The 14,392-nt window shown below is 44.0% G+C and overlaps 1 protein-coding gene across 6 annotated transcripts in view; it reads right to left on the reverse strand.

Moving 5' to 3' along the window:
* Window positions 1–5,926: 5,926 nt before the first annotated feature.
* Tlk2 (tousled like kinase 2) overlaps window positions 5,927–14,392 on the reverse strand; it is a 100,066-nt gene continuing 91,600 nt past the window's right edge. For 5 of the 6 annotated variants that reach the window (XM_075990406.1, XM_075990409.1, XM_075990405.1 and 2 more), the window contains 3 exons: window positions 12,038–12,149; window positions 8,811–8,918; window positions 5,927–7,009 (listed from right to left, as the gene is read on the reverse strand). In XM_075990406.1, the coding sequence (XP_075846521.1) occupies window positions 6,836–7,009; window positions 8,811–8,918; window positions 12,038–12,149 (394 nt within the window). In that variant the 3' untranslated portion in view covers window positions 5,927–6,835. The remainder of the gene's footprint in view (window positions 7,010–8,810; window positions 8,919–12,037; window positions 12,150–14,392) is intronic. The other variant, XM_075990408.1, reaches the window with a different exon arrangement.

Consider the following 14,392-nt stretch of genomic DNA (forward strand, 5'->3'; position numbering starts at 1 on the left):
GGCATTTATGGCCCTGGTTGTGAGTTGTAGAGTGGTGGTCTGAACCCCACACAAAGCTCTACCGTCACTGTTCTACAATTCTAAGCCTGGGCACGTTTTGTCTGGCTAACACAATGGTCCGAATCTTCCCTCAGCGAGCAGTCAAGACAATCCCCCACAGCCAAATCCACAGGGCAACCTGATCTAGATAACTCATTAATACTTCCCAGGAGATTCTGGGTTCTGTCAATTTGACAGTTAAAACTAACCAGCAAACGTGGGCAGGGGCCTAAGCAACAGGACTCCTTTGAGATCACAGGAAGCTCTAAAGAGTCTGTGGACATAGGTGGTGCACACCTTTAATCCCAGCACTTGTGAGGCAGAGGCAAGAGGATCTCTGAGTTAGAAGCCAGCCTGGTTTACAGAGTGAGTTCCAGGACAGACAGTTCCAGAAACCCTCTCTCAAAAACAAAACAAAAACAACCCCCAAACCAAAACAAAGCAAAGACTCTGTTCACACTAAGAGCCGTGGCTTCTGGAGCTAATTTGGAGGGACACACCTTTGTTTTCTTCCAGTAGCAAGACCTTACCCTAGGGAATTGGCTCAGTGACAGAGACAGTAACTAGCCATACCTGTTGTTCACACACACCCCATGCCACTTTCAAGCTTATATAACCTCAAGTAAATCAAGGCAGAGAGAATCGTTCCCATTTATCCATTTAAGACAGTTTCTAGGAGTGAGACAGGAAGAACTATCCTTCTAGATCTTTGTATGTGCTCATGTGTTTGGGTGAACATGCATGTATGCTGCCATGTGTGCGGAAGCCAGGTCACCATCAAGGGTCTTCTTCAGTTGCTCTCCTTGTTTATTTATTTTGAGGCAGAGGCTTGTTATGTAGTCCTGGCTTGCCTGAACTCATTATAGACCTGGCTGGCCTCGAACTCAGAGATCTGTCTGTCTCTGCCTTCCAAGTGCTGGGATTACAGGTGTGCGCCACCATGTGGGTGTTGGGGATCTAAACTCAGGTCCTCATGCTTGCCTCACAAGCACTTTACCAACCAAGGCATCTCTCTAGGCCCTGTGGCTTCCTGATTTATAAGCAAGATAACAAGACCAAACTAGGGGTGATAAAACAAGCTAGTCAACTTGAAATATGGCAAGAATCCATCTTTAAACATATAGACATATATATATATATACACACACACACACACACACACACACACGTACATATTCTGAAGAATGCATATAAATAAAAAATGATAGGACTAGATACGAGGGAACCCGAGTGATGTTCCGTGAAGCCACATCTCCATTCTCTTCCTGCTGGTCCCCTCTAGCCCAGGACTGCAGACACAGGGCTGCTGCCCAGATCAGCTGCATTTCCATGTAGATTCCTGAGGACTACTAGCCAGGAAGGGCAGGATTTGAACAAAACAAGGCAGGCTTGAGGACAAACATATGCCTCTGTGTGTTTGGAAGGCCAGAGCCACCTCTGTACAAACATGGCACTCAGTGATCCCAGCTCACAAAAGTTCAACCTGCAGCCCTCTTCCTGATTACTACAGCTCCATTTACTGCTTGACACCAAATGGCTCTGGGCTTCAGTTTCTTAGTGTCTAACAGCACTAAGGCCCCTTCCCCTCTACATTGCCTCCTCCCCCAAGCAGTCTCCAGGGAAAGAAAGCTTGAGGCTAAGCAGACCTGAGGTTAAGTCTTCTAACTGGACACTTAACTACCACACCCAGGGGCCTGACCCAGGGCCAGATGGGTGGGGTTGAGTTACCCGCCAGTCCACTGCTCTCTGACCCCTTCTCACCATGGGGTCTCCCGCCCAGAGCCTGACACACACACACACATCCCTGGCAGACTCCAGTCTGTCTAAGGCCCCTGCTGAGCTCCGCTGCACAAAAGCACTCTTGTATTCCCAGCCCCCACCTGGCCCCAGACTTGCCTGTTTTCCCAGTCTCTGGCAGGTTCCCTCAATCCTCAGGCCTCTCCCTCTTTAACCCTCTTCACCCCTCCAAAGAGCTGCAGCTCATCTGTGCTCACCCCTGATCCAGACCGCCTGTTGAAGCCATCTCTCTCCTGTAGCCTCCTGGGCTCCTCAGGTATAAGGAAACCCCGATGAACTAACTCGGAAGATAACCTATGGCTTCAGGGTTTGAGGTTTCCAAGGTGAGCAGCTCTGCCCCAGAGTACTGTTATGGCGCATGCAGTGGGGTATGTCTAGGGCCTTCTTGCAGTTCCCTGTAGTGACACAGTGTCTAACAACAGTCCAGAGGTCCTGAGCTTAAGCTAGACTTGATTGCCAAAGATAAAAATAAAACAGGACTCATCTCCTCTGCAGTTGGGTGGATTCCAAAGAAGCCAGAAACCTACTGTGTGCGATGCCTTGGGTTCCGTCTGGCTGCTCCAGTAAGCCAGATTCTGCCACCCATCTTTAATAGGCCAACTAAAAGAGCTGAAAATAGTGAAAAGCAGAAAAGGGAGATTTATTCAATGTAGCCACACTGTGAAGAGCAACAAGGAGCTGCAGTGACCATCCAAGTCTATCTCTGGAGTCCCAGTGTGAGATTTAAGCTTAAACGGACACCAAGAGATGCATGATTGAGCAGTCCTGGTCCAGGTGGCCCTGCTGCCAGTGACCCATTATTGTCTCCTCTAAGTGCTATGACAAATTGCAAATCTTTTTCCAGGTTCTGACTAGCCCAGGCTTTAGATGATTTTTCTTTCTAAGTATAAGATTCCTTGGGAAGTTCAGATTTCTTGGGTACATCTGTTGCTAAATAGTCCCATAATCAAATAGAGGGACGGTTGTCTTTTTAATATATCCTCACACCTGCCAGGCAGGCTGGTTATACTGGCACTGCTAAGAGGACTCACAACCATCCTCCCCAATGACCCTGCCATAGCCACTCCAGGGCAGGCAGACAGGTTCCAGGCTCGTCCTGCCCTGGGTGTCTAACTGTCCATAGCTATGTTCTCAAACATGCACCTGGATCAGTACCACCTAGAAGTAATGAAGAAATTTAAGCCTCTACCGGCAGTTTTTGACAGTGGGTGGGATGGGGGCTCCAAACCCTATACATCAAACTCCCAGTATTGATGTTCCCAGACTCAGCCGGAACCCATCTTCCAGGCGGAATGAGACCCACTGACTGACACTGAATGGCCAAATGATCTCCTGCCAATGTAGCACGAAGGTTCTGAACTTGAAACCAGTAAACTCAGGGGTTCCAAACTCAGCTCCTCTTATAGGGTCTTGTCATCTTTCTTAAATATTTTTATGGTACTCCTGTATAACAGGCCTATTACCTACCTTCTTTCTAACTTATTTCCACACAGTACAAGATTATCCCTGAAGCTTGCAAAGATAGGCTTGAATTCAGGTCCTGAGTGAGTTTGTCTGAAGAAATGACAGAAGAGAACGATGAAGAAGAGGAGGAAGAAGAGATGCTTGGGCTATCAGTAAGCGAGAGAAGAAAGGCATCTCAGAAAGAAAAGAAAATCACCAAGTGTGGCCAAGTTATATGCCATCTTCTTAGAAGTGCTTGCTTCTAGTTCTAGGAGCTTAGATAACTATTTACAGACAGTTATTTTCTAAACTGAGACACACAACGCTCTAACTGCTAATCTCAGCTAGAAGAAAACCTGCCCCTCCCAGACTACAGTGAAGGAACAGATGTGTCTCCGAAAGACAGCCAGTGTTGCAGGTCAGTCACAGCAGTGGGGTTCTTATAGCTTAAGAGCCCAACTCCTTCCCCTGAGACCCCCATATTCTGTCTCCTTAGGCCCCAGTTTCATGGGACTGTGAGCCCGGCCTTCATCCGGTATGCTGTTCACTGCCGTATCTCCACCACCAAGGCTAATTCTTGGCATGTAATAAGCACAGAGTACATGAATCAAGACATTCCCAATGCCTGTAGGACTCGTGGGAACCCTACCAGCCACCAAGATTTTATCCCCCTGATGATGAGAGAGGGTCCTGTGTGAAGCTGGAGAATCTGAATGAAACCAAGAGGCTGGGAATTCATTTCTTTAAAAAAATTACATTTATTTATTTGTGTGTGGGTTATGGTGGTACCAAGGTAGGTATGTGGAGGTCAGAGGACAATTTGTAGGAGTCAGTTTTTTCTCATCACTCTAAAATTCACTTATTATAATTTATTCTTAATCTATATCCTTTATTGGGAAAAGCCAAAAACAGTCTGGATAAGCTTAATTATAAATTAGTACTTTTTTTTTTTTGTTTTTCAAGACAGGGTTTCTCTGTGTATAGTCCTGGCTGTCCTGGAACTCATTCTGTAGACCAGGCTGTCATCAAACTCACAAATATCTACCTATCCCTGTCTCCTGAGTGCTGGGATTAAAGGCCATGTGTCACCACTGCCTGGCCATAAATTAGTACTTTTTTTGGTCACTGTATGCAGGAGAGTCCCACCATGGGCCACATGTGTCCTGGGACAGTCATGAGTGCAGCCCAGCATACTTTTGTAGTTGACAGTCACATCTCAATGTTAAAAGGATGGATGTCAAGGAGAGAGTAAATCAACACTGTGGCAATAAAGGATTAAAGTTTAGAGAAGGTGAAACTCATCTTACATTAGAGAAACCCTATTTACCTGCTCCTTCAAAGTGAAGAGGTCAGTTTGTGTGTGTCCTCTGGGGCTGCTCCAGGCAGTCGGAAGATGCCCTGTGTGCCCAGATTCCAGTCAGGCCGGCCAGGAGCCAGACTGAACCACAGCAAGGAGAGGGTGCTCTTCTTCAGGATGAGAGAGGAGAAGCAGACCATAAAGCAAGCCCTGGCACACACTGATAAGAACACAGGAAATGGGGCAGGAAGTGAGGGAAGACCTAAAGAAACAGCATCCTTTCCCAAACCGAGTCAAACATTAAAACCTGCAGGATTACTAGATGAAGGGTAAAAGGTACAAAACAAGTTCCTTTGAGTTAGCTGAAATGGCTTCTGCTTCAGCAGCTCCTCATACACGTCGACACCATCCCATCACTGCTGAGCACTCTGCTTAGCGACCTGAAGGCAGTCACTGGGCAGGGGAGGCTAGCAGTTTAGCTGTAGAGTGCTTGCTTGCCTGGCCATATGTAAGGTCTTGGGCCAGGTGAGGGGTACACACAAAATTTGTATTTCAAGAAAAAAAATAGTTGTCTTAAAAGCTGGGGACATCAAAGCCTCAGGAGCTAACTTTTTCTTCAAAATGCCATGTGACAAGACCTGCCTACAAATTTCCCTTGGTTTGGAATGCTCTGCCTTCCTCTAAGATCACTGGATTCTGATGAAAGTGGGGCAGGACTACAAAACACACAGGGTCTGAGCAAATGTGCTCTCGGTGCACTCTCACATGTACAGAGCACTAGAGTCATGAATTGCTTAAGAGCTCTCTGCCCTCCCTGACTCCCCGCCCCCGCTCTGAACTCTGCATCTTTAAGTATTTCTGGCTGGCCCTCTTGCCACATGTCAGTAACATTCCAAGCTGGCTACCACATGTGAAGGCCCTGGCCTCCAACCCTCTCCTGCAGAGTGCTCTGTTGTTCCAAGGGCACAGTGGGGCCAGACGGCTCCCATTTCAGCTCAATCTTCAGCTGATCACACATCTCAGAAAGAAAAAAAAAGCTTTAGAAGAAAGTTCATACCTGAAATACCTATATTCCTTGAGATTTTTTTTTTTTAAATTCCACTAGATGAATCTACCAAAGTGAGTTAGAAGAGCATACATCTCAGATACACACACCAGCGCATATTCACCGAATTCAAATGTCTGGGAGAGGCTGTTTTCTCCCCCAAAGACCTAAGAGGGGGAACGTTCACGTGGCTGGTCAACAAGAAATGCAGCCCACCCTGTGAGCAAGCAAGGCCTGGGTAGGAGCTGCCCCCCCACCCTCACCCCCAGGCCTTCTGTCTACTCAGAGAATCCAGGAGGACTGACTGCATGGACAGATGAACCTTTATTTAAAAAAATAGCACTTCAAATAAATTAAAAGGGACAACCGTCAAGTGTTCAATTGAAGAAATATCCGAAAACTTAGAGAGCCTCCAGCTGCAGTCTTCTCCCCTCACTTTGTCGATGGCAAAGCCCCGGCATCTCAGAGCCCCCTCTCCATCTCTCCTGGGGAGTTGAGGGAAGCCCTCCCCAGTGAGAGACCAGATGGAGGGAGCCACATCTGACTGGAATGAACATTGCCACGTACTTGCTAATACGGGTTTCACTTTATGACCAAATGTAATCTTTCAAAAATAAAAAAGGGGCGAGGGAAGCTGCATGTTTTTTAAAAATTGAAATTATTTAGGGATAGAACACTAACTCTAGTGCCTTTAATGGGCAATAGCAACTTTTTTCCTCTGAAGTCAAACACCATCCCCAGCTGAGCCTCTGTGCTACAAGCTTTTCAGGAGATGTCACCTAAACTTTATTAAAAGAAAAGAGCAAGTTTAAATATAGACACTGGACTAGCCCAGTCTGTGTTTTCAAGTCCACATTCTTCATCTGAAGCACTGTATCAGGGAACCCCCTGAGTCTGCATGTTTTCAAGTTCACAGTACATGGAACCAGTTTTTTCTTTTTAATTTTTCCTCACTCAGAGCAGCCACACACAGTGACCGTTGACGCCGGAACCTCGGGCAGGGCCTTCTCCTATGAGGCCTGGCCAGAGCTGCCCAAGGCTTCTCCTCAATGAGAATCGATGCTGTCATGCTCTATGGATGGGAAAAAAGCAAGAAATAAAAGCACCTGGTACAGGTTTCATGAGATCCATTCGGATTCACTATGTTCCAAACCCACTGCTGATGCCTTGTGTCCACTTTGTGTGCTCAACAGTTTGTGGCCTTGGAGTTGGTCTCAATTCGAAGAACTGTTATTGGATGCCCCAGAGGTTGATGCAATAGCAGCTCCAGCAGGGCTACTTGTAGAGACTGACTTTCGGATGTGAGGCAACAAGTAGGGGTCACAGGCCAGCTGCTGGACATCGATACGGTCCTCCTTTCGATAGGCCAAGCATCGCCGGATAAATGCCTAAAGAAGGAAGTTTCATACAAAAGACTGAGGAGATAATCCTGGTACACCAGTAGGAACCACCTGAGAGACCCATACCACTGCTAGACAGCACAAACATCCCCTCAGAAAAGATTTATAGCCTTTCCAAATTCATCAGGCAGAGCAGAAAAGACAAGGGCCAATGCCAGTACTGGGGTTTGTTGAATATTACAGACATGATTTGATTTCAACCACACTATCAAAATGGAAGTTCCCTTCCCACCCAGTCAGAAGACTCTTATCAAAAAACTTTTAAGTCTTTTCTGGCTTCCTATTTTTAGATCAGAGAAATCAATTTATTCAAATTTTATAATGCAATTTGTTTAAATAAATCAACTTGTTTGTTTTAGCCTATATCCCATGATGGTCTCAAATTCAGTATGTAGCTAAGGGTGACCCTGAACTTGTGATCCTCTCGCCTCCACATCCAGAGTGGTAGGATTACACACGTGTACCCAACTACATGTGCTTCATGCAGTGCAAGGGGATGGAACCCAGGGCTCTGCGCACGCCAGGCGAGCACTCTATCAACGTAGTTATATCCTTAGCCCCAATGAATCAGTTTTAAAGTCTAAAACATCGTATTTATCACAAGTCTGCATTCATAGTAAGCTGATAATGATGTGTGGCAGCCTCACAGATGACGACACACCCTAGCCTGAGGATGGCATGTTGACAGGAGGTTATAGAGCAGGGAGAGAACATATATGGAAACTATGTTCTTCATGCTCTATTTTGTTACAAACCTGAACCTAAAACTGCTTTAAAAAGTAAAATCTATCTCTGGATAGAGCTCAGAGGTAGAATGCTTACCCATTAAGCAAATGGCCTGGCAATTAGACTTCAGCATAGATTAAAAAAAGAAAAAAAAACCAGTAGGTTTATTTACAAAAAAAAAAAAAATCTAATACATAAAAAGTGATTTTCCCCCATATTTAATTAAAAAAATATAAAAGTAGAAGAGCAATTCTGGCTTTTCAAAGGCGAAGACACAGGTGAAGCCCGACTGAAGTATTTGGAAGCTAAGAGACATTCCTAGAAATGAACAAAGAACTCCTGGCTTTGAAAATGAGCTTTTCCTAGTAAAATACACAAGCCTAGAGTTTTAACAGATTCTCGTAGGTTGTAACATGATCAAACAAATGTGATGTCTCTATAGAGCTGCTTGAACAGGCTCTTAAAACTGGGCTACACAGTTGCCATGATCACACCATGGCCTCCTGCCTCTCCCCATTTCACAATGGTTCTGCCCCCTTCTACAATTCTCTTTCCTTCTCTGCAGAGCACACTTCCCTCAAATCTACACATGGCTCCGCCGTACACATTGTTCAAGCTACTGATCAAATAGCATTTCATCATCGAGATCTACCCTAACCATGCCATAAAAAAGGAGAGGAGCTATTACCTTTCCACCTTAGTACTCCTACTTCATTTCTCCTATTTAAGTCTTAGCTTCCCAGACAGGCATGAGTCTGGGTATCCTTCCTATTACACATCTGCAGGTCTAACTCTACTGGAGTCTACCTATCCTTCCCTGTCCTGTTTCACACAGCCATTGTGAATTACAATCTGCTTGTGAAAATTCCTTTTGCTGAACCTGGGGATGAGGTAGGCAGATTATAAGCAATCTTCTTCTACTCACTGTTCTTAAGAATAGTAATATGTCCCCATTCTGCTGCCTAATAATGGCTGAATTTCACATTTAACAATTCAGTTACTACCACCCTAAGAACCGACACTGGCAGCCAGCCATTTCCATTGGCCAATGAATCAAGCTTACCTTTGCTTCAGGTGTGACTACTGGCTTTGGCGGGAACTGTACTTCAGTAGCTTTAAGAATAGTATTTTCTTGTAGAATATCTTGCTGGGACTGATTATGGCCAAAAGGCTGTAAAATAAAAACAAAATAAACAAAGGTTGGCCTCTGGTTACACAATTCAGCACTACAGAAGTCTCCACACTCTGGGGATGCTCTCCTTTAACTCTCACCTTTGACTTTTATGGGGAAGGTCCAAAGCTTAAAGGCCAGGCCAAGGCAGAACAGGAACTAGAGGCAGTTTCTCCTATCTCTAGCTTTCCTCACAGCACAGCAAAGAAAGATTTCAGCAGACAAATGAGCAGCCTCTTGAACTCTGAGTCACATCTTAGGTGACTACACTTGTCTATGTGCCAGCCAACCCAAGAGGTGCACTAAAAACGGATTGAAAAATAAATCAAGGGAGGCTGGAGATGTGCAGCAACTGAGAACACTGGCTATTCTTGCAAAGGACTGGGGTTTGTTCCCAGCACCGACATGGAGGTTCACAAATATCTGCAGCTCCAGCTTCAGGGGATCCAATGCCCTCTTCTGAACACATACACGCAGAAAAAACACTCAAGTAAATAAAGTAAATCTAAAAAAAATGCTAAAAATTTCCCTCACCCCCAGTATGAGGGATGGAGTGGTGATTCTCACCTAAATCTCATCACTCTGAAAGCTGACACAGGAGAATCACTGTGACTTTAAAGCCTGTGAAGGCTACACAGTGAGCTCTAGGCCAGTCTGGACTACATAACAAGATCAACCTCAAGAAACAAAACCTAGGGCTGGAGAGATGGCTCAGCGGTTAAGAGCACTGCCTGCTCTTCCAGGGGTCCTGAGTTCAATTCCCAGCAACCACATGGTGGCTCACAACCATCTGTAATGGGGTCTGGTGCCCTCTTCTGGCCTGCAGGCAGACACACAGACAGAATATTGTATACATAATAAATAAATAAATACATAAAAAAAAATTTGTTGTTTAAAAAAAAAAAAGAAACAAAACCTAACAAACAAAACAAACAAAAAGGTGCTGAGACCACTTAGGGGTTTTAACAATGCTTAAAGTTCCTGATAAACTTTTAAAAACAGGTTCAAGCTTACGATAATGCCTATAATATTAGCAACAACTCAATACTTAGACAGTGCACAAAATAACTATGCTCCACTAGTTCTGCATAGTTTTCTTGTTTTGGAGAGGCAGATAAAGAAAGAGCAAGAAGTTAAACAGGAAGGCGTTGTCTGTGTTAAGAGTTTGGTCTGGAAATCTCATCAAAATATTAAGAGTTCACAGGAACTACAAAACTCCCATTTGTCTTCCTGCCTCAGACTCCCAATATTGGAATTAAAGGTATGAATTACCATACTTGGCCAAGGGATACTTTCTGACACCACCTTCTCAGCACGTGTGTGCGCATACACACAAAGAGGGAGACGGCTCAGCAGCTAAGAGCACTATCTTCTCTTGTGGAGAACCCCAGATTGGCTCCCAATGCCTCTGTCAATCAACTCACAATCTCTCATAAATCTAGCGTAAGGTTTCTGTGCTGCTTAGTTCTGTGTCAACTTAATACAAGCTGGAGTCATCTGGGAACCTTAACTGCTTCCATCAGACTGTCTGTAGAGAAGTCAGTGGGGCATTTTCCTGAATCTAGATTGACATGGAAGGGCCCACTCCACTGTGGGCAATGTCACCCTGGGAAGGTAGTCCTGGCTGATATAAGCAAGCAAGTTGAGCCAGCCACGAAGTGCAAACTGGTAAGCAGCACTCCCCTATGATTCCTGCCCTGACTTCTCTTCAGTGGTGGATTGTGATCGGATACATAAGCCAAACACCCCCTCCTGTTGTTGCTATTTTTGTTGTTTATTTGTCATGGTGTTTATCAGAGCAATAGAAAGCAAACTAGCAGAGTATCTGACACCCTCTTCCAGTAGTATCCTCGGGCAAACACACTCATGTACTCAGACAGACAGACAGTCACACACACACACACACACACACACACACACACACACACACACATAAATAAATAATAAAATTAATCTTTGCCAGACATGGTGATTCATTCCTTTAATCTCAGTGCTCACTCAGGAAGCAGAGATAGGACAATCTCTGTGAATTTGAGGCCAGCTTGATCTAAACATAGAGAGTTCCAGATTAGCCAGGGCTATGAAGTGAGACCCAGTTCAACAAAACAAAGAAAACAAAACAATACCAACAAACAAAAAAAGTATAGGGGGCCTGAGGCGAGGGATAAAGTACTTACTATAAAAAACAAGAACCTGAGTCTGATCCCCAGCACCCACACAAAAGAGCCAGTTGTAGCAGCAAGTACCTGGACTCCTAGCACAGGATAGACTGGGCCAGCAGAATGTGCGACTTTGCTGGCCAGCTTGTCTAGCTGAGTTGGGTTCAATGAGAGATTTTCTGTACTAAGGACAGACCTGAGGTGGACTTCCAGCCTTCACAGCATACACAAGAGCATGGTATATTTTTACTCACACCAGCTTATCTGATGAGGTGGTTAAAAATAAAATCTAGGAATTTTTCTTTTCTTTTCTTTTTTTTTTTTGTTGTTGTTTTTCGAGACAGGGTTTCTCTGTAGCTTTGGAGCCCGTCCTGGAACTCCCTTGGTAGACCAGGCTGGCCTCGAACTCACAGAGATCCGCCTGTCTCTGCCTCCCAAGTGCTGGGATTACAGGCGTGCGCCACCACCGCCCGGCTAGGAATTTTTCAAGTTTCAGATCTTATTATAACTTTGAGAATGGATCTTGGGCAGATTATTCAATTATTAAATGATTTCCAGACAAATATTGATATAATCTCAGCACTCAAAAGGCTGAGGCAGGGGGATTGCCTTGACTCTGAGGTCAGCCTGGACTATATACAGACCAACCACGGCTATAAAGCAAAACCTCTCAAAATAAAAATCAACCACTAAACAAACCAAACCACCCTGAGTTCACACACATATCAGAGTCAAAATGTCTCATTTTTAAGAACAGCAACATGCATGCCTCTGATGGCTTGGGAGAATTCAGTAAATGCTCTCCAGCCTGGAATTTCTAGTTATACAAGAAGCATTTACTGAGAACCCTGCATTTTCTTGAAACCAGTACTTGCAGGATCCCAGTGATTAACTGCAAAGAAGAATCCACACTGAGGGGGTGGACATGGCCACAGGCTGCTGCACTGCCTTCCTCCTCACCTTCCTCCCATAAAGACACTGGTAGAAGATCACACCCACTGACCAGACGTCAACTTTATTTGAGATCTTTGGTGGCTCTTTCCCAACCACAAAACACTCCGGTGGTAAATACCTAGGAGAAAACAGAAATAAAACACTCAGGAAAATGAATATATAATTCAAGACATACACAAAAAAGCAAAATAAAGGACCTTGTTAAAAATATTACACTTAGGCAGGCATGGCGATGCACACCTTTAATTATAGCATAGGCAGAGGCACAGATGGATCTCTCTGAATAGTGACTACCAGAACAGCTGGGGCTGAGAAAAGAGACCTTGTCTCTCAAAGAAACACAAAAAACAAAAAAATAAACAAGTGTGATTGCATAAAAATGTACATTTGTCTGTGTATATAAAAATTAAACACTCCAGTTTCAACCATCAGCTTAGAAATATATACAAGTAGGGGCTGGAGACATGACTCCATAGTTAAGAGCACTCCTGCTCTTCTAAAGGTCCTGCTTTCAATCATCTGTGATAAGATGCCCTCTTTTGGCCTGCAGATATCCATGCAGACAGAACACTGTATATATAATAAATAAATAAATCTTAAATATATACATATATCTATATATACACACAAGTAAACAAAAGGACACTTGAACTTATGGAGGTTCTTTATATGGCATTAAAGTATTTTATTTCTCAATTTTTGTTGTTGTTGTTTTGTTTTTCAAGACAAGGTTTCTCTGTGTAGCCCTGGTTGTTCTGGAACTAGCTCTGTAGACCAGGTTGGCCTCAAACTGACAAAGATCCACCTGCCTCTGCCTTCTGAGTGCTGGGATTAAAGGCCTGCACCACTACCACCCGGCTTATTTCTCATTTATGGAGACATAAATATCCTCTCTATTTCACTTAGCTCAGTCCCCGCTTCCTTTATCAGGCTTGTGCCGACTCCAAGTGTCATTCACCACTTTGTTGTCGTAGTGTTTTAAAAATGGAGACCACACAATGGTCTCATGCATGGAATGAAATGTTCTACCATTGAACTACACACTCCACTCAGCCCACAATACATAGACTTTTCTTTTCAAAATTATTTATTTATTATATTCTTTCTGCGTGTATGCTTGAAGGCCAGAAGAGGGCACCAGACCTCATTACAGATGGTTGTGAGCCACCATGTGGTTGCTGGGAATTGAACTCAGGACCTTTGGAAGAGCAGGCAATGCCCTTAACCGCTGAGCTATCTCTCCAGCCCTTTCTTTCTTTTTCTTTCTTTCTTTCTTTCTTTCTTTCTTTCTTTCTTTCTTTCTTTCTTTCTTTCTTTCTTTCTTTTTAAAAGAATTATTTACTATGTATTCAGGGTTCTGCTACATATAGCCTGCAGGCCCGAAGAGGGTGCCAGATTTCATTATAGATGGTTGTGAGCCACCAAGTGGTTGCTTGGACTTAAACTCAGGACCTCTGGAAGAACAGTCAGTGCTCTTAACTGCTGAGCCATCTCTCCAGCCCCCTATACTTAAGACTTTCCTAAAATCAATTTTTTGGGGGTGCTGAATATTGAATCTGTTTTAAAGTCCTAAGTGCATTCAGGACCTAGAGATCTCTGAGAGCAGCTTCTTTTGGAAACCTCTACCAGAAATAATTCAATATAAAATCCAGAGAGACATTAAAGTCCAAGTTAACAGAAAATGTTTTATTTTTCCACATTAAGGGCGAGATAGCTTGCTGAAAGACTAACAATTAGTATAGTAAAACCACATAAGACCCTTATCTAAATTCCTTCTCTCCCCACCACTGGTCTCTGAAGAATCTAGGGGACAGCGGGTTACAACAAATTGTATGGTGTGGAAGGTAAGAACCTCTGAGCATTTAGGAAACCAAATAAATATGCTTGGAATCCTAGCCACAGCTCAGCTGGAAGGCAGAATTCTAAAGATAATAGAGCACTGGTTCTCAATCTTCTTAACACTGCAACCTTTAATACCTCATGTTGTGGTGACCTCAACCATAAAATTATTTTGTTGCTACTTGATAATTATAATTTTGCTGCTGTTATGAATTATAACATATACATCTGTGTTTTCTGATGGTCTTAAACAACCCCTGTGAAAGGGTCACGACCACAGGTTGAGAGTCACTGTGATAGATGAGTTTCTGTAGACTTGGGCCAGTAAAGCCCAGCCTATGGAAAATCTTTTACGTGGTCCCTGCTGTGGTCCTGGTATAAAAATATAAACTGAAATTCTTTATTCATCTACCATCCCTGTCAAGCTTGTCTTTTACATGGCAGACATCTGGAACCCAGAGCTAGACTATTTCACAATGAATACTTTAGCTCAACACATGCTGAAGGTGTAGATCAGTGGCT

This window comes from Microtus pennsylvanicus, chromosome 11, assembly GCF_037038515.1.
Source record: "Microtus pennsylvanicus isolate mMicPen1 chromosome 11, mMicPen1.hap1, whole genome shotgun sequence".
NCBI classification, from domain to species: domain Eukaryota; kingdom Metazoa; phylum Chordata; class Mammalia; order Rodentia; family Cricetidae; genus Microtus; species Microtus pennsylvanicus.